Genomic DNA, 23654 nt, shown 5'->3' with positions numbered 1-23654 from the left:
GAACTTGGGCAGCAGAAGAGAGACCAGATCTCAGCTCAACAGTGTCACAGACAGGTGTCACCACACGGCCCCAGCTCAAACTAAGTCCAAATGGTTCAGTCTCACACTGTGCCTTGGCTGAGTTATGAAATACCTGGAGAATGCTGCACTGAATTCTCAAGCCAAGCAACACAGAGCAGCTTGATGTGAAAGGGAGCATGGACAGATCCCAGGCCAAGGTTTGGGCAGGGTGTTGCTGCACATGTGCTGCTTTAGTTGCAGGTTCTTTCCAACCCAAACATCAATATTAGAGCTTAATTAATTGCAGAGTCAAAGTAGTCGTATAATCTACTTATTTTGCTAGAAAGACTCACAGAGGACGTGTGCTAGGGCCAGAATCCATGTCACTGCCCCAGTAAAAATCCATAGGAATGCCACTGATTTTAGTGTAGTTATTAAAGATTTTTGCAGTGTTAATCCTCTAAATCTAGTCCAGGTGATGCCCTTGCACAGATCACTGTTTTTACTGCATTTACTTGACAGAGACAGCAGACCATCAAAGCAAGGCTGTCAACAGGTTACAACTCCAACCTCCTAGACAGAGGCTGCAAGATCTGCCACACAGATAAAAAAGTAACCGGCTGGAGTATTTCTCTTCCACTTCCTCCACAGCTAGACTGCTAGTAAGAGAAAAAAATCCAAACCCACAGAAAACACTGTAAGACTGAATAATATTCCTTGCCTCTCAAGACTTTTCTACCTATGAAAATCAACTGGTTTAGCATAGTAGCAATGACTTATTGAGCCACAGCTCTACAGTGCTCTTTGTGCCTCACGGTAGATGCAAGCATACAGATGGCAGAGGATGCCCCTGACCCACACACTTTACCCCTGGCAAGGTATCTGACTCACTCTTACAGCAGCAGGCTTCTCACCATGAGGGAGGGAGTCTGTCTCAAGGTTTCCAAGGGCCACATGATCCCTAGACGGTATGGGGCATGGTGCTATCCCCAACAGGATCAATGGAACGACACATGCTCAGCTCCTTGGAGGATCAGGCCAGGAACTGCTCTTACAGGAGCAGGCAGGAACAAGAGCATACAGTTACTCCATCACTTACCTGTGGCTCAGAGGCCAGATTCATCTTATAAGGATGCGTCTTTCCCTCCTCGTTTACAAGTGGTGACCAGACTTTTGCCTCTGTTCTGCAACACAAAAATTTTGAGCAGTTAATCTGTTTTCATCAGTGAGAATCACTGCTGTTATTAAAAGACTCAAAGTTCATCAACTTCTCAAACATTTCCTCAATCTCTCCTATACAGCACTATCCCCATTAGGAGAGATGTAGACAGCCTCATTTTAGGCACATAAAGTAGATGACTTAGATATGTTGCATGAGATCCTTGGAGAAAGACAAAATCTCAGCAGTGACTGTCCTGGCTTACCCTTTGTGACTCTATGGGCTCCAACCCAGGCAGTCAAGTTGGGGACTACCCAACAGCAGAAGCTGGGGATATTTCTTAGATGCAGATCCTTTAATTAAGTGAGACAATTAAGACTGCTGTGTGTTTCAGCTTTTACAGGTAGTCAGGGAGAGGAACGGTTCTTGTCTGTATTGACTATATAGAGAACATTTTGTTCTTTAAGTTAAACTGCCTTAGATAAACTAGAAATACTTTTTGGTTTGAGTCTCCAGAATTTTCTTCTTATTTATATGGTGGTATCCATGATGAACTAACAGAGGAATCTTGGGAATTACAAAAAAAAAGAAAAAAAAAAAGGATCCAAGCCTGCAATGGGACTAAGAACTGAAATGACATCATGTGTTAGAGAAAGTCTACATAACCTTTACTAATCTGTGGTCTGACCCAATTACTCACAGCAGCCTGAAACACAAGTCAAGTTCTGCAACTGAAACCAACTGCTTTTGCCATAATCATTTTGGAATTTTGCTATGTCCCAAAGAATGACAAACAAGTGGGGAGGAAGAAGCAGAGTGCTTAGATTTGCTTGAGATACTTTGTAGGAAACACATGCTACGTACATTTCTCAGAAGTACAGACAGTAGTTAGCATCTCAAATGGACTAAAAAGTGCAGCTTTTCCCAAACTTTTTAAAAGTAGGGAATGAGTGACTGCAGTATTGCTGAATGAAGAGCATTGTTCAATGCTAAACACTGCATCATGCAGCAATCAGATGCCTGATAAACTCTTAGGATGAGGTCTGAAAATCATGTCCTGTTTTGACAGGAGCCCCTTCTGGAATCTGAAACTGCAGATAGACGTATTTCCCAGACATTTGTAGATCCAGGACCAGTTATAATTTAAGTACTTAGTTAGCAAAACAGGAATTAACTAGATAACTGGAAAGAGACTTTCCAGTTAAAGAAAGAGACTAGAAACAGAAAAGACACATAAAACTGACAAGGATGGAGAAACAGGGTATAGAGCTACCCAGGATAAATTCAGTCTGGTCTGCACCATTACTCTAAAAGCCCTTCAAAGTCACAACATTTTTTAAAGAGCCCAGTCTTAGCTGTGATGCCCATATAAATATATATATCCCAGACATTTGCTGCATAACTAGTATTTTAATACTTGCATCCAGAAGGCAGTTCAGTGGGAGGAGATGGGAGGCACCATTCTCACTCAGGGAAGAGGAAAAGTTTTACTGACCTGATATTATCTTTATTACACTCTGGACTTTATACAGAAGAAACCTGAACAAAGTCTGCTGTGCTGTACCTCCTTTCACAGGAAAGTACAATCACACAGGTCACACCACATATCTTTTACAAGCATTCAGGTATAGCAAATCTTTGACTCCTAGCTACTGCGTCCTGCTGTGCTGATACCTGACAACCTATGCCACCCAAATCCTGCTGTCTGGCAAGGTGGGACACATACAGACTAACAAGTATTGAGTACTGAGTAATAATTGCATGGAATCAGATCTATGCCAATCTGATCATCTTGTTGCAACAGCTGCTGTTACTGGATGCACAATATGCCCCATGCGAACACAAAACAACCGTTCTCTCCTTGCTTCTAGTAACCTGTGCTTTAAGGTACCTGAGAAACCAGCAGTTTTACCCAGATTATGGCTATTGAGCATCACAAAGTCACAGCCATCTCTAGGATGGCTGTATTTTGCACCAGATGACTGTATTTGTACATAGGGCAGCAGCCTGTTGACCGATACAAAGCCTTGGAAGTGTTTGGAGATCATGTGTGATCAAGTTTCATCTCCTTTGAAAAAACAGGGGATACAGCAAAGTAGATGGAAATCAAACATCTTGCCAGTCAGGCTCTAAGCAAGTGGACATCAGCTGAAAATGAAAGAGCAGCTCAGAAAGCATTAAACACTTCAGCTGATTTCTAGCATGAGCATCTCTGTGCCAGTTCTCACAGCAGTGACCCAAGAACTTTTGAGGTAGTGTTTTCTTTTACAGCAGTTTAATATTATCAGCTTTCAGAACCACCAGAAGGCTTTATTCAGACTGAAAAAATTAAGTCTAGAGCAGGTCAGTGTATGAATACAGAACAGAAATTTCCCCCTAGGCACTTGCTTTCTCCCCACTGCCCCTCGCTCAGTGAGCTTAAGGTGACACAGCATGTTGGTCTCCAGTGTAGGGGAGGCAGCTATGGCCAACTACTGCAGCCAACGGGTTTTTGGCCAGATTTTTCTCCCTTATTTATTAACAAGGCAAATAGCTCAAGTTTGTGTCCCAGCCTGCTGCCATTCTGATCTGTCACTGGATATAAATGGAAGCAGCAAGATCACTCCAAGCTTTACTTTCAATCCAGTATAAAAAGTTATCGAAATAGAAAGGTTAAATAGCCCGTGCATCTGCCCCTCTAAGGCAGGGAAGATAAAGTTTCCCTTTGTCTTCAAAACAGCTGCAGCAGAGCCCCTTGGCCACTCTCAACAGCCCATTTATGGCCCCTGTGAAGCCTCAAAGAGGAGACAGCTTTGCTCCCGCCCGGCTTTACCAAGTAGGCCTTTCAAGGCATGTGGTCCTTCCCACAGCACTGCCTGTGGAGCCCACAGCCTGTAGGTTTTAGGTAGGGCCACTATGGTCCCAGTTCTCAGCAAGGGTTTCCTGGCTCCGCTCCTGGTGTCAATACCTGTAATTCTACTGAAGTGGTGGCAGAAGGAAGAAAAATAGCACCTAGAAGTTGACTTTATGTCCCACTGCTGGCCCAGGGCTTATTTTCTGCAGCACTGGGAAGTGTGGGCACCACAGCAGGGCAGATTAGATTCACCATGTTTGCATCTTATCTATATGTTTTCACATCTTATTTATATGAAGCAGGGAACAGAGTAGACAGCCAACCCCAAACTTGGTAACAGTGCTTTCAGTTTGCAGCAGGCTGCTACTGGTAATGGCTTTCTTGAGGATTTTTTCACAAACTTGGGGGAGAGGACCTCCAGTGGAAGGACTGGATGTCCCAACAGCCTGCTGGGGAATCCTACTCTGTCTAGTGAAAGCCAGCAGGCTTCAGCATCCTTACTGTAGCTCAGAGACTCCTGATAAACTAATGATTTATTTTATAATATGGTTTCTAATGCATATTCTTTCAAAAGAGACTCCAGCAGAGAGCAATGCTCAAACAGTGCAGAGAAGACAAAAACATGACACAAACAGGCCTGAGAATTAGTGTCAAGCAAATTAATTGCAGACACGTAGATATACAAACGTTTTCATGTTTGGAGTTTACATTTACATGCTGTTTCCTTACTACAGGATAGAGAGTTACCAAGACAGGGGCAGGGAATAAGCCATGCATTTGATGTTTTATCCAGACAGAAACCAAGACCCAAGTTTAGAAAGAAATTTCTCCCATGCTAGTTTGGATGGGGAGGTACTGGTAGCAAGAGGAGGAAGGAAACTGCATGCAAGTCAAGACAGGAATCTGGAGAGGTATTTATGAAACACAACCTTTTTCAAGCAACTTGGCTTCAACACAGTATAACAGAAGCATCACAAGAGCCTAGATTTTGCTAGCAGTGCTTTGTGTGCAAAGTTGGGCCATATCTTCAAGAGAAAATTCAGAGCTGGAAAAGGAGGGTCTAGTTCTGTGACAGGTACTATGTAATTTCCATAAAGAAGAAAGGCACATCTACATTCCCATTTCAAACACTAGGATGGACACAACTAAGAAACTGAAGCAGAGAATAAACCTCAAAAGACAGAGAAGTTTCTTGCGCAACACAAAGTTTGTTAGCTGAAAAATGAGGAAAGACCTAAAGAATTTATCTTTCACCAATCCCGTCCCCAGAGTTTTAGACAGGCATTTTAAAAATGTTTAGAAACTAACTACAAGAGCTCTCAGGCCACCAGGAGGATACCTTTCAATCAGCCCTTTAGCTGCAACAGCTGAAAAATACATGCTCTTGGCCCTAAACATGAGAAGTCACCTTTAGCAACAACCCACTAATGGACATATTCACTTTGCAAGTAGAACTGTACTTGGGCTGCATGCAGTCCACTGTCAATTCAAACAGCACTGATAGTCACAACTCCCTAGAGACAGGAGGCCCCAAATGCATTTCTCCACGCATGGCCCTCTTGCATTTCAGGTGTCTCTTCACACAACCGCTAAAAACAAAAAGGCAATTCCAGTTACACAGAAGAAGCAACAGAAGTTTATTACAAGCAAGTTCATTACAGAGCTACAAAAGATAAGATACACCTGACACTCAAGCTCACACTGCTCTTCCACTAGCCAGCTGCAGAGTTAACTATTTTTACCTTGCCAAACAGGCTGTAAAATGCCAACAAATACCTATCTCGACTTGCCAAAATCACTCTGAATGTGTCAGCTGTTAGTAAAAGCTGCTGGCATGCGCCCAGTAGGACTGGGAGCACCACACTGGCCATGGAGAGGTTTGTGAGCAGCCACTCAGGGTCAGGCAACCTGCATGCCCTTATATAGCTGCACACTGAGCAGCTGGCTTTTCCCAGGGCCAAAAGAATTATTAGTAAGATGACAGAAACTGGAAAACTCTCCTTGGCAGGGAAGCAAAAAAGCAAACCTAAATGAGTCAACGGATTCCATGAACTTCCTAGAACACAAATTTGAGCCTATTGTGGCTTCATGCAACTCGTTCCCACAGCTCAGACCCAGGAACACATGGAGCAAGCAAGAGCACAACTGAAGCTACTGAACGAAACGTAGAGGGCAACACACGTGCTCCCTTCTTCTTCATAAGCATCTACACATGATCCTTTCTGACAACGCATTTAACATGTGCTGGGAGCAGATCTGACTTCCCTAATCCCAGCACTTTTCAAAGAACAAATACATAGCTTCGCTCCTTGGCAGAACTTTTAGCAAATTAAAAGACTGTTTTGCAAACAAAAAAGGTGCATTAATATAGTATAAGCTGGCAGAAGAGCTGCAGAAAAACAGCTTGAAATTTGAGGAAAATGACAGTAGGAGCAGAACAAGAGATGACATGTTTGCAATCCCTTTTCACAAATATTCCTCTCTTATTACCACCCCCAAACTGCCTCCAGACATAAAGGGAAGGACAGACCCACTATAGGAACGCTTCTTTTTTTGTTTGAAAAAAAAGATCACCATATAAATACATACTTTACCTTTGAGTTGCCTCAGGGCTGCACAGCTCTACCCCCCATTTGGTGACTGTAGCCACAGGCAAAGAGCCATTTGTTTCAGAAATAATTTTCACCCGTGCTGCAATGAACATTTGTCTGCTTCTGTACCTCTGCAGCTACAACAGAGCTCTGTGTCAAATTCATCATGAGCATTTCCACCAACACTGGTTATGCCTGGATCTTTGGCTACCAGGTGTGTTTTGTGGTAGTATTTGTTCCTCCTGCACCTTCCTTTCTTTGAATGTTCTTTGTAAGAACAAGTGTCTTACCCAAAATACACTATATTTCCAATGGAGGGTGATACATTTCTCCAATCTGTTGGACACGTTGTCGCTTACCCCCACTAATGGAGTGCAGCAGCCTGGGACAAAACTTTGCTCGACCCTAAAATGTCAGTGCAGCGATATACACACTCTATTTGTAAAAAAAAAAAAGAAAGGAAAAAAAAAAAGGAAAAAGAAGAGATCCCAGACTTCATTATTCTCATGAATGGGAAAGGCTCTACAATCTCTCTGAATTTCTCAGTTTAGCAACCAGGTGGGCTTCAGTTGACTGAAGCATACTGTCTTGAGCTTGATTTTATAATGTTGAAGACAATAATGGAACCTTTACTTTGGTTCCTTGGAAACTACATTTCTCTAAGCACTCTCTGTCCTGAAACAAAAAGCAAAAGGAATGAACAAACACAGGCTCAGAAAAGAGCAGGGAGCTGCCCAACACAGTAAGTTCAGCAGGAATTTGGTATATGCACCAACATTGTTGAACACCCACTTTGGAGGCAGAAAACAGACCTTTCCAACTCTGTTCACACATCAAACAGCAAAGCACCTGGCAGTGCCACTTAAAAAAAGAGTATTCAGAGAAAGCAATTTGTGGCTGAGTTTTAAATCCTAGGAAATTAAGAGATTTGCACCCTTGGGTGAAAAAGCAGACACCAGGCATGTTTTTTTCAGCTAGAAATTTGATCCATTTTTAATGGTGACATGTGTTAAGACTCGATTTCCTGCCTACAATCTGTTTTGAAATATTTTTCGACTGTTACCATCGTTAAGAAAAATACTGAAACAGGAAACATTGGAATGCTGTTGATATACACAATCAAGTATACAGTGCAAACAGCATTTCCTTTACCAGAAGTGTTTAAGTCCTTTCAATTCTCTATAATTACACTTCTCTTAAATAATCATTAGCACAGCCAAACATGAAGACATCTTAACTGCTTGACTACCATTAAAAGAGAAGAGGATTGCCTATTTGGAGTACAAACGCTTAAAGTTTTTTTTGGTTCACAGAAGAGCCCAAGAAAAAGATAAGCATAGTACAATGCTTCCATAAAATACTCTCCTAGCCTCCAGTTACTTGCAGCTTAAAGGCTTTCTGCAGTAGAGATACTCCATTGTATATATCAACCTTTATAGATTTGTCTACCATTAATTCACCCACTAGACTTTTGAAACCACATACTTTTCACATTCACAGCACAGTCACATATGAAGTCTCCGCTGTCATGATGGTGTTGATCCTTTGGTGGAACTGAAACATCTGATGTGATCTCAGACCTATGTCTAAAATCTCATCTGGCACAACCTTGCTGCCACTCTGAATGCAGGTCAGAGAACATTTAGCTTGGGTAATCATTTACATGAGTAAACATTTAAAATTCATCAGCTAGCAATTTAAAAATCACTAAGGATTTATGCTTTCACAAGACATCTCTACAACGATGAGTAGAAAAGGACTGGAAGACTTTTCCCTCCAGAAAACCTGGCCCAGCTGGGCACATCCTCAGTGTGTGATGCTCCAGCCCACAGAGCTGCTGTCCTGTCAGACCAATGGTCCATGCCAGCACAGCTCCTTGTGCAACTAATTCAGGTAGTGAGCTACAACTACACAGCATAGACACCAGACCCTAGAGTTGGTGGTGTTGAAGTGCAAATTATATACTTTCCTTTTCATACTCAGCCAACTACTTACAGAGTTACTCTGACCACTGAGTACAGTTGTTTTTAGGACAACGCAGTGGAGTGGGGGCCTAGACGGAGACAGCTGGGCACTAGGGATAAAATATTCTCAAAAGAGTACAACCAGGATAGATAAAATGATGCACACAGATTTTATATAGAGCAGTGGCAAGTGGTCAGATCATTGCTTTCACATCTTTGCAGTCTTGACACTCTTCTTGGCTACTCTGTCATCAATACTCGGCGATCAGTACAGCAGCAGAAGAGCCAGCACACGCTCATGCTACCTCACTAAAAGGAGGTCATGAAAGAGTTGAGTTGTGCAAACTCAAAGCCCCTGCACAGTTTTACACAGCTGCATATCCAGCTAGAAATCTCTCCCTGGGCAGCTTCCACACCCAAGGCCAATGAAATGTGCATGGGGTAGCTATAAAGTTAATGACTTTGTAATTAACATTAGCAAACACATTTTACAGACTCAATGATCTGTAAGAGTGAACTTGCCTGCAGGCTGAAAGAGCCCTTGCTACCCTTCCTGTCTCCCAGCCGGAACCACATGGCACTCGTTTGTCAAGTCAAACAGCTGGATATTTCGGAGAGGAAAAGAAGCACTCTTTTGCAGCCTTACAGGCTGCCAAATTCAAGGCCAGTATGAGAAATTCTGGGGTTAACAGGCCACTGCAAAGCTCACCATCCATTCACACTGCCTGCACTGTGATCTACTCTTCCCTCCGTGAATTCCCTCAATGAACCATCAGGCTTTTTTTGGCCAAGACCCATCGCTTCTTCCTGAACTGGGAAATGCCTCCTGAACTCCTGGCATTGTCCAAGCTACGGTAAAAGACTTCTGTTTATCACAGAAAAGCACTGAACAACTGAACCACTGTGCCACTTAAGGCATGCTTTTGCACTCCTTTTGAAGGCACTTCCTCTGCATCTGCCCTGAAACTGATGGATGATCACTCTGGGGGAAGGTAGGCACGGGAAAAACTCACTCCAGATGCCAACACTGTATCTACCATCTGACTTTGAGAAGCGCTGGCACCCATGGCTGCAACTCAAACCAAAAGGAAGAATAAATCCCCAGCATCCTCAAAAAACAAAACCAAAAAAACCAAAAAGCAGGCTCCAGTTCTTTTAAGCAGCAACAGGTCAATGCAAAGCAGACCCCTGCCTTCCCATCTCCATTTCCTCTCTTCACAAAGATGGTCCAAAAATAAAGCATGGCTAGGGAAAAGAATGAAGTTGTCCATTTCTCTGCAGTTCAAGATGGTGGGAAGGCTGAAGTCAGCCTGTGCTCTACACTAGTGACAGAGATTGTGGCTCAGCTGTCAGCTTCCTTTACTTTTTCAGGACTTGGAGAGACTGATGCCTAACAGTCTTGCTGCACCCTGGGTTGTCACTGTTTAGCACTGACAGTGCTGTTTGATCAAGAGGCTTCACAACGTACATTTCTGAGTCTCTCTGTGCCAGAAACCAGGCAATTAATCACTTGGAACAACACACAACCATATATTTCAACTGCTAAATCAGTGCAACAGGAAGGAAGGTCATCCTGTACCTCCTCTGCTATGAGTGAAGTTTTCATGAGACCATCTTTGATTTCTTGCTGTCAGGAGCCACAGAATAAGCTGAGAGACTCTGCCACAAAGAATCAGCCAATTCCTCACTTGAAAGGTTGCTTTTGTAAGGTCAAGTGCAGCAAATGCAAGCAGCATTAGGATTAAAGGATGAAATGCAGTTCCCTCTTGCTAGTCACCACCTGCCAGACAGAGCACTAAGAGGTCAAATTAAACCACCCAGAGAGGTCTACTGTCAAACCAAAACACAGCTACTGCCCACCCTGCAACCCTCCCTCTATGCATCCCCAGCCTTGCTCAGCAACGTACCTGCTGACTGTCAGAGTGAGTTCGTCTGTGCAACCCTTGATTTTGTTCTGAGCCTCAAGGTGTGTCATGTTATCCGTGTTCACTCCATCAATGGCTATGATCTGGTCTCCTATACACAAGTTGGCTATTGCAGCTTTGCTACCTGGAGTCACCTAAGAGAAAACAAAAAGAGTAAATGGACTTTCCAGTGAGGAGCTTTCCACAGCAACATCTGAAAAACACTTGGACAAGTTGTGGTTTCTCTCACTGGTACCTGGAAGCAAAGAGGTGAAAACTAAAGTAAATTCTTAGCAGAAATCTATCTGGGTCTATTAGATACTCCTCAGCAATAGTTAGGGGTAGGATTCTTTTTTTTTTTTTGTCACCCACAGATAGAAATTTGGAGAGGGAACAACAGGCAGACTGAAAAAAAAAATCATATTTTCACTCAAGGCAATTGATTTCATGCTAGAGAGCAAGATCATCCAGAAAGCAACTCTCTGCTGGATAGAGAAGTGCTCTGTGGAACAAGGTGCTGAGCAAAGCCAGAAGTCCAAGCCTCTAAGAACAGAGGTGACAGAAAAGTATCAGACTCACTGCAATACAGTCAATGCCAATCACAAACACCTTTGCCTGCATCACGATCTCATCTGTTTCCTTCCCTGGAAGAAAGGTTTGGGCTCAAGATTTTGGATTGCTTCTTTAGTTGTAATAAACTGGTTTTGCCCAGGAACAGGTGCAACACACACTCACTGGCTTCAGCAAGATCAATCCCAAAGCAGTGCATGATCTAATGAGCAGAGTGGAAGGGAGAAAGGCATCAGAAACTTCATCTTTTAAACCACAAGCTGACAATAGTTTCTGAAAAAGTAGAAGCATCACCCCCAGCCTAACCACAGCTCACCTTAATACCTTCTGCCACATTACATCTCCCTTTCCTCTCCATGCATGGTGCTTTGCTTTCCAGATACACCACTGCACTGCTAAAGAGGTGCTGAGCTCTGCCTGAGAAACGACTGATGGAAGGAGCTTGGGGTAATCTCATTGAGATCCCAGACAGAAGAAACTATGCAGCAATGCCATTGGCATGACACTCCAAATTAAAAGGTCCCAGTTAAAACTTGGCATTTTCAAGAAAATCAACTAAGTGGATGGTTCATTTTTCCCTACTTCTTTTAAAGATGTGTCCTCTTAACAACTGAGACCTCTTTGGGCCAAACATACTGCTTAGGTGGAGGGTGAATAATGTCACGTTTGTGGCTTTGCAAGCACTATATAAGATTTTGTGCAGTTTTAATGACTTTGTGGAAGGATTGTAATGATTTCTGTGAGCTTTCATCAATTAGTTAATAGGCAGAGGAAATGAGAAGGGCGGACTGCTCCCAGACATGAGTACAGATTAAAACATGCCTCGCAGCTGAGACATACCTCATTTATGAGTCCATTGCAAGTGGTACTCATTCTACGCACTCATGCTAGGTTTCAGCATGCTGGAAAGCAGCTGAGCAAACCCAGCAGAGCTGTCAGACGTAAATAAACATTGCTCACAAGATTTAGAGATCCCTCCTAACGTGGGTTTGGTTGGCAAATCACTGCGCCCAGGAAAACATTTCCCTTCTAGAAGTGTCACACATTATCAGCAATTACAATTACTGTTTTCCCTGGGCTGAAACCAAGGTTTTCAGCACATCCCCTCACAGCTGTAGTGGGGGTATTTTTCCTAACCAGAAGAAAGATCACAATATGCTTTTCTTTTTTCACATCTCTACTAGGATAGTATTTCACGGAAAAGGGAAGGACGCAGATGTGTATCACAGATGTCCAAGGTTGACTAAGGTGCTCAACATCAATCCAAAGAGCTTCAGATGGATCAAACAAATAGTTGGTGTCTACCTGCACACCACTTCTAATGCTGCAAGCAGTCTATGAACTGACAGAGGAAGTACTGCTGAAAAGACCAAACAAGGCAACAGATGGATATAGAAAATCTGCTTTAAATGTCAAGATCATCATCTCCCAAGCTGCAGCCTGCAGCTGACTGGTGGACTATCGAGGCCACTGAGTGTAATCTACAGCCACTCCACTGTATACACTGCCTTGAGAGTACCTTCTGTAAACCTTGTGACAGGGTGTCATGGTTCAACCCCACCCAGCAACTAAGCACCACACAGCCACTCGTTAACCCCCCCACCAGCAGGACCAGAGAGAGAATTGAAGAGTAGAAGTGAAAAAACTCCTGGGTTGAGATACAGACAGTTTAAAAGGTAAAGCAAAAGCTGCTCATGCAAGCAAAGCAAAGCAAGAAATTAATTCACTGCTTCCCATGGGCAAGCAGGTGTTCACCCATCTCCAGGAGCACAGGGCTCCATCACACATTATGGTTACTTGGAAAGACAAACACCATTAACTCCAAACATCCCTCCCTTCTACCTTCTTTCCCCTCTTTATATAACTGAGCATGATGCCATATGGTACATAATATCCCTTTGATCAGTTGGAGTCAGCTGTCCCAGCTGTGCCTCCTCCCAGCCTCCTATGCACCCTCAGCCTCCTCACCAGCATGGCAGTACAAAAAGCAGAAAAGGCCTTGGCTCTGTGCAAGCTCTGCTCAGCAATAACAAAAACATCTCTATATTATCAATGCTGCGTTCAGCACAAATCCAAAACACAGCCACATACCAGCCACTGTGAAGAAAATAAACTCTACCCCAGCCAAAACCAGCACACAGGGACAGCTAGCAGCCGTGAGGAAACCCTGAGCACTGAAAGTTGCCCACAGTCCCACCAGACTTGGAAGCTGTCATTAGAGAAACTCTGAGACATATCCCTAAGGACCTGTCCTCCTGTTGCACAAGACACAGTGTGGGTCCTACCCTGGTTGCTGGGCCTTCACCATGTTACTTGGTTTCCTGGTGCATTTATTTCCTGTGGTACCAAAGGAGGGAGAGGGGCACATTACTCACCTCCCTGAGGAACACCAAGCTCAGCACACTATTACCATGATTCATTTTCAATCAGACAAGACTGCCAAAGGGTCAAGAATAACAGTGGATTAACGCCAACGCTGGAACACTGCTGGAGACTCAGCTATACATCTTGCATTTCAAGACTGACAATCTACACAATATGTGGTAGGCTACTAGAAATTATCCTGTACCACCAGGAACAGCTAAGCTGGAGCAGCCAGGGACACTGAAATGCTGAAGCCTCCTGAATAAACTCCTAGAGCCCCCAGGATGAGCATTCACAGTGACACCTCAGCACTTTACCAGTGCTTGTGGTGTCAGTTCCCCTTCTGTGTCCACTTCAGAGGAATTTGAAGTGTGAGTGCTCTTCTCCATCAGATAAGAGCCATTGGTAGCACAAGGGCTATTAAATCCACTAAGGTACCACCCAAACCTCTTCCCCAAGGGGAAGCTACAAGGATTGCACAGCAATAAAAAGGATAAGTGAATTTGCCAAAAGGAAACATTTTAAAATTCAGCTTCTTCATTCTGGAAATAACTTGCCCTGAAATGCAACCTTCCACAAACTGCTGCACTGCAACATCCAGCTTGTACTCCCTGCCAGGACTGCTCATAGGAAACATGTCTGCACAAGGGCAGGGTACCGGACGTAACCCATCCCCCACCCTTTTAGGATGATTAATAGCTACTAATAATGTTCCCTTCCCCCCTCGCAGTAAGGCCTGGGCTTATCTCAGTGCTGTCAATGCTGCTTTTGATATTTGCTCACCTACCAGTTAAGTCAGGAAAGCAAAAGGCGTTTCTGTTATTAAGTTAGGAGCACAAAGCTGCCACTGGGAAGACCTTTTCCTGCTTTTATTTTTGTCCCATCCCTCCCTGGTCCATGGGAAGCAGCAGGGTAGGCAGGCAGAGGTGCTCAGAGCACTGACAGCTATCGGCCAGCTTACACAAAAGGATTCCATAAATGAACAAAAGCTTTCAGGCTCACAGGCATCCACTAAATTTTGCGCCACCTGAAACTGCTTTGCTCCTGCTCTCAAATGATCTAAAGCTTTGCCCCAACCTCTTTCCTTACCCTTTGCTCTTGACTGAGCATGGAGCAGACAGCAGCAGGAGACAAGGGGACAGTAGGTAGTGCCTTGCACACCTTGTACAAGCAGATGACCCCATAATGAGCAGATACAGCTGCACTTCTGCATGGAAAGGCAAGGAGGTGTGAAAGACACTGCAAGGAACAAAACCAGCAAACACAACTTTGCCCAAATCACACCTCGTACAAAGGCACAGCCTCTTGTCTCCTTTAAAAGAGCTCCCTGACTAGCTTGGGCTTCCTCCACTGTCTTTGAGCAGCCTCTGGCAGATGGGACGTGGGCAGCATCACAAGGTGCCAGGAGCCTCCCAGTTCCAGGGACACTATGGGCAGGTAAATAAAGCTCTGCACACCTTCTAACATCATGCCCAAGGGCATCCTTTGGAAAAAAGCCATGCCCTACCTTGAGGTGACTGCTCCCAGGCAATTGAGTAACAGTGCCATTAGGTCATTTCACTGTTGAACAGACAACGCTGAGACAGGCAGAGCAGCACTTCTTGGTACTGTATCCAGAACAGGTCCCAGAGCTCACCGGACTGTGCTTACAGTAATGCTCTTTTTGGCTGGTGTTCTGTGTAAGAAATCTGGGCTACTACAGAAATAATCTAGATACTTATAACCAGACACATCAAGCTACACCCTTGACACCAGCTCAGACACATGAGCCAGCACATGGAAGAAACAAATAATCCCCATAATCCATGGGCTTGATTGTGCACTCTTTACTCATGTAAAACTCAATGTAGTAGATTAACAGTTTAGACCAGTTATATGCTTGGACCCCTCTTTTTAATAGAGGTCCCACAGATTCAGGATTGGTTTGGATAGAAGAAAAACCTACATTATTTCCTTATACTGCAAAGTGAAGCTTTGTGGAGATGTGTGCACGCACACACAGGTGTGTGTATATATATATATGTATATATACACTGCCCCCTCATACACACACTTTGGGCTCCACCTTGTCAGCACCACCAGGATTTTGTAAAGTTCAGATGTCCATCTGAATTCAGGCAGTTTGCTGGCTGTCATCTCCTTGTACTGGCGGCCAAGCAGCAAACAAGCATTCAGCTGTGACATATCAAGTCTTCAGGTTGTCTTTGGGCAAGTGCATTTACAACAGAAAACACTTAGATTTAGCAGAGGGAGACACATTTGGCTGCTTATCCAGCTCCCAGGACCTCTAAAAAACTTCTGTCTGTCCCAGAGCTTGCCAAACAAAACCACACTTTACGTTTGATGCAATCCCTCCATACACACTACCTAACAAGCTCTGCAGTCCCTGGACAGGGATTATGGTGCCTGTTTTCCTTCTGCAGGCAAGGATCCAAGAGGTAGCAGTGGGTATATCAAGGGAAGCTGCTGCCCACAGCAGAGGGAGGAAGGGTGGGAAGCATTTCTATGAAAAGCAGCATAATGCAGCTCCATGTATAAAGATAGCTGGGTGGGTCTAAAATTCATTCAATTCTTTCTGGCTTTCTCCCCCCATCCCTTCCAACACACTACTTTGCTCACTCTGTCATCTCTTCAGTTTCTCACAGACCCTACAGCCTCCGGCATCACCCATCACTCCACACCTACACACACATTGCAAGAAGTGATGAAGAGGCAAAATTAACATCAGCCAAGAAAAAGATCTGGAGAAACTGCACCTATGTGCACTTGAGAGGAAAACCCAGCTGGATCTTTGTTGGACAGGACAGACATGTAGCAACATTCTTCCAGGGCCACGAGTGACAACAAGACATCTCTGACATTCAGTTTAATCCTCCCCACCCACACACACTGCTCTTTTACCATGAGTAATGTCCTCAGCGCTGGAGTATTATGCTAAGCAGTCACAATTTCTCCCAGCAAAAGCATGCAGCTGGGTCAGCAGAGATCAGAGGCTATGAGAAAATTCAGGCAGGCACGTTCCCCACCCTTTCTCTTCAGGGGAGGGGGAATGACAGGCTGGTTCCTTACAACTGGTTCCAGGAGAGCTTCCTTCAAAGCTGCTCCCACTCTCTGCACCATTACAGTCCAACACAGCTGCAGCTCAAATCTCACTGGCTGGGCTGGCCTAGACCACACCATCACCAAGAGAGAAGGGTAAGGCAGACATACCTCCGGCTGGTGAAACCCTTGAGCATCAGCCCACCCCAGTGGGATCTGGGCTTTCACTGCACAAGCTCCTCCAGCAGCCCAGCCCTCACCTTCCTGCCTGCCTTCACATCCTACCCTGACAGCCAGATGAGCATTATTAACACAGAAAGGGGAAGGCATCAGCACAGAAAGGGCTGACCTCAGTAAGGCAATACAAAAAAACAAAGATTATTTGCTCAGAAAGATGCTCAAATAGTGGTCAAGGAGTTACTCAGCCTCACTGCTTGTTTTGCAACATGCCTCCCAGTAAAACAAACAAACATCTCGGAAACAGCTGAGCTTTTCCTGATGGTTTATTTCATCCTCTAAATAAATCAACATGTCCAGTAATCAGCAACCATCTAAGATACTGTGTCACTGTCCAGAACAACATCAACTGTTTATGCAGTTAAGTTCTCGTATAATTTCCCTGTTTATACTGAAAAAAAAAATAATTTTGATGCTGCATCCTTCAAATCAATTAATTTTCCATGGGACGTGGGCAGCATCACAAGGTGCCAGGAGCCTCCCAGTTCCAGGGACACTATGGGCAGGTGAATAAAGCTCTGCACACCTTCTAACATCATGCCCAAGGGCATCCTTTGGAAAAAAGCCATGCCCTACCTTGAGGTGACTGCTCCCAGGCAATTGAGTAACAGTGCCATTAGGTTCCTGATGGACAAACTGATTTTTGAGGACAAAAGGTACCAAGAAGCCTGCAACCACGCACAGCTTGACATCTGGGAACAAGCAGATCAGGGAACAAAAAGGACTTTCTCCTATGAAGTCCAATATTTACTTTTGTCTCACATAGGGTTGGGGCTTGTACATTCCCTCCAAATGTGGAGTTCTCTCTTTAGGTTCTTTAGGGAACTAATCCAGAACAAGGTGGGTCAGACACCACTAAAAGAGATTATACTGGTCACAAAGAAGAGGCACAGAGAAAAAGGAATTCCAAAGTTTGAGTGACATCAAGCTGCTGCATAACAAATTGGTCTGAAAAGGTGAACTTTAGAAAATACAACCCTGGCTCCTAGGAGAGACAAGGATACTGCTCCTCTATGTAACTCTGGTAGAAGGAGTTTAATTAGCATGCCAATTCTTTCAGAAGTTATTTCCAAGATAAAACTGCCCCCCAAGACTCAGGAAACAGGACTGGAAAAGATCAAGCCTGTCCTGTGCCCCAAAGTACTCTGCATTTACCACAAGAAAATTCTGCTGCTTTGCCCTTGCTACAGTTAAGGATGATTTCTTGTCATCCGAACCCTGGCAGCCAGGGAGATCAGAAAGGTCTTTTCTCAGCAGCCATTTCTATCTTTGAAGCACAGGCCTTCCCAGCCACAGCAGCTGCCCAGGAAACTGTCAGAGTTGATGTTGACTTCAAAGTCTGTAGGAGCACAACCTCTGTTCTCCATACTTGACGTGCTCAGACAGACCAGACAGGACTCCCTCTGAGCAAAGGCACAAGACATCGTCCCATCCTCTAAACACCAACCCAACTACTTCTGCAGGGCCAGAAGTTCTTGGCAGGTGACCCTAATGGCCAGTGTTCCATAGGCACTTATCAGCTGTCTAGTTCTGGAGCAGCTCTGCCCAGCACCCTGGGCAGCATGGCACAGCACAGCAGGGCTGGTACTGCCACAGCCCCCACCCCACCCAGCAGCCAGGAACAGCAGCACAAGAGTAAACATCAGAGCAGGAAACATAGCCACCTTCACCTTCCTATAAACCCCAGCAGCTTTCCCCAGCTGTCTCCCTCTGCCCAGCCAACCTCAGAACAAGACCCAGGCACAATGCTGGTGTTTGCAGTTACAAGCACAAAAGCTGGACGGTGCAGCAGAGGAACTTCAGCCATAGGTGTGCACAGTGGGGTCCAGCCAAGGCTCCCCAGGCTGAAAAGGAAAGCCAGCCCAACCCTAAATCCTATCACATCCACCACACCCCATGTTTCCTTTGGCAGAGCGGAGGCATTCCAGCTCCCCTCTGGGAGCAGTGGCCTCCCTGGAAAGCAGCTCTCCCCATGTCTCGGAAAAATACCCTGCAGCCACAGCCTTTTTTTCCCACCTGGAGAAGAGGCTGCAGCCCAGCTCCTGCTGCTTGTGCCATTCAGCTGAGCCCTGGCATGCTCCAGCAGGAGGATGGTCTCCACCCTCACAAGAGTTGCTCATCAGCAGCATGTCCCACACCACTGGGGCTTTCTCTCATCAGTGATTTCAGGATGCCTTTGCTCAGCTGCATCCTACCGGGGTGACTGGCTGACAGGGGAAGAATATGAGCCAGTACCAAAGCTAAACATTGTGTCTTTTGACACCACAAGATTCAGTCCCATGCTTGCTTTCAGACCATTAAGTCCAGTTTTATCACTAAATCAACCTTTAAGTTTATAAAGCTGGTTCAGAGGTCCGTGCTCAAAAAACAATATGAAAACACTCAAACACCCAATTATGATCAAATTCTGTACTTTATATAAATTCTGAGCTTTTAAAATACCATGAATAGATAAAACATCAAACTAAACAGAGATGAATTCATATTATTGCAACAAGCATCATGTTGGGATTTCATCTTTTTAATCTATTTGCATAACTGGTCTGTCTTGAAACCATTTTTTCACTGGAAAATTGCTCACTTTTATAACAAAAGTGTCCAGTTTCACAGACCCTGAGAGACACCTTTCTTTTAATGGGGCTGGGAGGTTTTTGACATGACAAAACAGAGCAAAACTCCACTCTGCCCATATTTCGGGTCAAATGTTCAAGATCACTACCACAAACTACAAAAATAATCAATAACAAGGGTTTACAGTTCCATGTATACCTTCAACTGGAAACAAAAAGCCCCAATGTTTATCAAAATCAAATGTAACCAAACAGGCAGCAGCTCATGTTACCTGAGGGATGGGGTCTGTCAACTGCACTGCTTTTCACACAGCTCCACTTCATCAGCATCTCTCCTCATAAAATATGCTGCTTGCTTCCTCCATCAGCTCCACCAGCCTCAACGGGATTTAACTGGGAACTACCCTGTGCATAGGTCAGCTCTACAGAAACTGTTATCCTGTATTGTGTCCATCCACAGTTCAGAAAGAGCTTTTTTCAAATTCTACCCCACTGACTCACTGTACAGTATCACCCAAAGAGTGATAAAGACAAGGGTCTTTCCTACTCCAATCCAGCAGACTGTGGCTCAGGGTTCATCACACTGATCAATACAAGTGTGGGGTCTTTTTTCTGAACAAAGACTGTTATAAAGTGTCCACCAGAATCCTGCAGTTTTGAAAAGAAATGTAAGTTAGAAACATCTGTGAAGCACCTCTCCTAAAGAGAAGGGAAACTCCCCAAAAAAGTCTCATGAGCAGCACTTGTGAAATCCCCACACCCAGCTTGCACTGGGAAAACTGGTCCAACACAACCAAGAAACCAGAAGCGTTCTCACAACAAGATGCTTGTGATGTATTTGGGCCTGAAGCAGGTTTGAACACACATTTCAAGTGGAAAGGGAGGTAGGGCAGTGACAAGAGACAAGACAGAGCAGCTGCGGAAACGCCACAATCTTTCATCTGCTGCTCTCCTAAGGCACAAGCAGGCATTGGTGCCATGCAGCTGCTGTCAGCCAGAAGCACCAGGCTTGGCCATGCTGCTCTGCTGGCTCCTATGCTCACGGCACCAGTGCTCCTCATCCTTCTGGGAGCCAGGACTACAACACCAAGCTCCAATGACCTCCTCTGGAGAATGAGATGCTTTGGAAACTCAAGCAGTGCTGCCTCTCACCAGCATGACCAGGATAAACCCTCCCTACATCACCATAGAGGAGCTTGAGAAGCCACAAGCTACTAGCAAGGAGCTGAGGTACAGTGGTGATGAGGGCCATAAATACCAAGATGAGCTCAAGAGGTCATCATCAGGATGATGCTGCCAGAAACCAAATATGAGCTCCCGGCAGGCAATGCAGGCTGAATTTAGGCACCTGCTTCAAAGAGAGCTGCAAGACACCCAGTTCAGGCCCATGACTGGATGGATGTCTCTCCTGGCATCCCACCACGCCAGCATACACCTGGAGCAGCATGGTGACCCCATCAGTGCATCAATGAGACAGGCAGCCCTGGATAAGGCAGAGACAAGCTCCACTGGCTACGTGGGAGGGGGCTTATCCCACACATAGCATACCTGAATTGCAGTGCTCTCAGCTGTCAGTGGCAGGAGGATCCTGCTCCCCAGAGCAATCCAGAACACACATCTGGCCTGAGGCAGGCAGCCCTGTGCACCCCTGCTAACAGCGCTCCCCCCGAGTGCATCTGTGCCACTGACACACCTCCTGCTGCTACAGCACAAAGCAAACTTGTAAGTGCTGAGGAGGGATAGCCACATGCCCCCCTGCTCCTAGAACAATGCTCTTATCACAGCTTACAGCCTCCCCACCTTCTTGTTCCCCTCAGGTAGCCCCCCATATCATACCTGAGTGGGACCAAGGCTCTCATAACCCTTGGCAGTCCTACAGCCAGAGCTCACCCCATCGTGAGAGGGAAAGAGGGGTCTGTGCCCAAAAAGGTCTCTGGTGAGAGCCCAGGTACCAAATGAAATAAGCAAGAACAGCAAAGTTATAGCCCTGTAAAGTCACCACACAAGGAGGATCATATTCTTTAAAACAGGTCAAAACTGGATCAGATAATTTTTTTACATGGTAAAAGAAGAACCTGCCAAGAGCTTCGCTCCTGAGCCAAAGGGACAAACCCAGGACTCTTAGGAGCAAGCCACAGGAAAGATTAATCACTTGAAGTCTTAGAGGGGAAATTAAAAATGTAAGAGGGGCCACAAGAGAAAGCCCTGATAAGAGCTGTTAATTGTCAGCATTTACGTCACCACCACCAGATAGGTTCTTTTATTACATTTTAGTCCCCAGGGCCACAATTTCTCATGAGGGGTTATTTTTGCCACTTAGCTGATCTATGTCCCTTGGTATGTGCCTATCAGCATTGACAAAGGCGACCAAGAAGAGGTAAGAGCAGTGAGGTAGGGCTTCAGACACACTTCTGCCTGAGTCTTTTGCTGGAAGGAAATAGCAATTATTACCATAACAATGAAGTAAATATCACTTCCTTCATGCTAAAGCTGCTTTCATGTCCCAAAAATGCTTTAGAAAAATGAGGCATTATTACTGTAATTGAAAGAGATTACACAGAACACTAGTAAATTTCCCCCCCTCGGAGGGTTTAACAGCACTTCCAGCTGTGCCCTTCCTGGAGCTGGCAGCTTCCCCCGTAGCACCTGGGGTCCTTCAGGCTGTGGGACCCCATGGCAGGAGACCCTGTGGCAGGAGGCATTTATAAAAATTTTCAAGTTTGACCATCCTGGTCTTCTTTAAGGGCAGTTCACAGAAGTTCAAGTTCCTGTATATTCCACTTCCCACAGCCCTTCCTCACCTGGGGCCTGCGGGCACATCAAAGTTGTACCACGGTGGCAGAGCCCAGGGCTCTCAGCAGCTCGCTGGATGCCGTTGGTTTTTAGCGGGATTGCTGGAAAAAGGAGCAATTCCTTCATTGCTTCTCCCCTGGGAGAGGCCTGCAGCCAGCCCTGACAAGACACTGACCAGCACACCCCACTGTGCCGAGCCAGGAAGGCACAGGGAGTTCACTGCCCCCACGGACGTGCCTGTGCTCCGGTCGGCCTGCTGGGAGCGGCTGGGACAGGGCCCAGCTCCCGGCCAGGAACAGCCCGGCCGAGCACCTGCGTGCACCTGGTGCAGGTGGGGACGGGGACAGCAAAGAGAGGCAGCCTGAACCGAGCCCTGGCGTTCCACGGGCAAGAGCTGGAGCGGAGCCGGGAAAATCAAGGTACGATTCTAAAATTGTTTAGATGCAAAACTTCATTTCCTAACTAATTTCTCTTTAAGGGGGGGACAAGAAGGACTTCGAACAGAGTCGGGCAAAGGCACTTAACACACCTTAACATGGCTTCTGTAAACAAAGACTGTTAACTATACATGGCAAGCAAAGGCAGGCGAGCATTCAACCCACCTCGGGGAGACGGATTCCCACGGGGTGGGCTGCCAAACCCGAACCAGGGGCTGGCGGGGCTGAGGAAATTCCCACTGCCTTCGCCGAGGGGTTCCCTACGGACAGGCTGAGGAGGGAGGTTCGGTGGGAAGCAAAGATTTCAGTCTGTATCAGGTGAAGGGGCTGCGTGAGCCACCATGGATTTCCCCGTTAACATTACACACACCCCCCCAAAAAAACCACCCAAACAAACCAGGGGGGAGAAAAAGACAATCCAACACCCACACACACACACACACACACACACACACACGCCCTCCTGCCACGGCTCTGCCACCAACCCCGCTGTTGTGCCACCTGCCAGCCCGGGCAGACCCCGGCCCCGGCCGCCCCCAGCGCCGCCCGCCCTACCCGGGAGATGGCGAGGGGCTGCTCGAAGTCCCGGCCGCCCACCAGGCGGAAGCCCCAGGGCCCGGGGCCCGACAGCACGATGCGATGCGTCCCCATGTGCGCGCTGCACCTCGCGGGTCACCCGGCAGCGCCGCCGCCCGCACCGGCCCGGCCCGCCCGCCCCCGGCCCGCCCCGCCCCGCCGGCCCCGCCCCGGGGGAGAGCAGCTCCCGCAGCCCCGGTGCCGCCTTGCCGGGCAGGAATCGCGGCGCCGCGACCCCTCAGCCGCCCCGGCCGAGCTGACCGCGGCCCGCAGGCAGGACAAGCCACCGGCGGGCAACCGCCCCGGTGCGGCATCTCCCCGGCAAATATGTCTCGGCCTGCTCCATCCTGGAGCAGTGTTAACTCTGAAACCTAATGGGGGCGATGCAAATAAGCGGCCTTGGCGTGCAGTTGCCCAGCCAGGAATTGATGAGTGAGGGCGGAGCCTGGGAAGGGTATTATCTTTCTGCTAATTTATGCCAGGTTCATCACTGCTTTAGGCAGGGGTTTGTTTATATCTAACCCCTTAGGCATGGTACCACTAACAAAAGGAATTCTTCTATATGGTTTTTTCAGCCAACCTTCTCAGTTGTGATTCAGGAAAAATAAGTTGTTCCA

General features: G+C 46.1%; 1 protein-coding gene across 2 annotated transcripts in view; it reads right to left on the bottom strand.

Moving 5' to 3' along the window:
• PDLIM1 (PDZ and LIM domain 1) overlaps window positions 1–23178 on the bottom strand; it is a 44228-nt gene extending 21050 nt beyond the window's left edge. Inside the window, exons 1-3 of one of the 2 annotated variants that reach the window (XM_064662671.1) lie at window positions 23017–23178; window positions 10455–10606; window positions 1100–1184 (exon numbers count right to left, since the gene is read on the bottom strand). In XM_064662671.1, coding sequence (XP_064518741.1) covers window positions 1100–1184; window positions 10455–10606; window positions 23017–23112 — 333 coding nt within the window. In that variant the 5' untranslated portion in view covers window positions 23113–23178. Of the gene's footprint in view, window positions 1–1099; window positions 1185–10454; window positions 10607–14892; window positions 14995–23016 lie in introns of those variants that run through there. The other variant, XM_064662672.1, reaches the window with a different exon arrangement.
• Between the last annotated feature and the right edge of the window lie 476 nt (window positions 23179–23654).

Source organism: Pseudopipra pipra, chromosome 8 (genome assembly GCF_036250125.1).
Source record: "Pseudopipra pipra isolate bDixPip1 chromosome 8, bDixPip1.hap1, whole genome shotgun sequence".
In the NCBI taxonomy this organism is placed as follows: Eukaryota; Metazoa; Chordata; class Aves; order Passeriformes; family Pipridae; genus Pseudopipra; species Pseudopipra pipra.
This window is presented reverse-complemented; position numbering and strand designations above follow the sequence as displayed.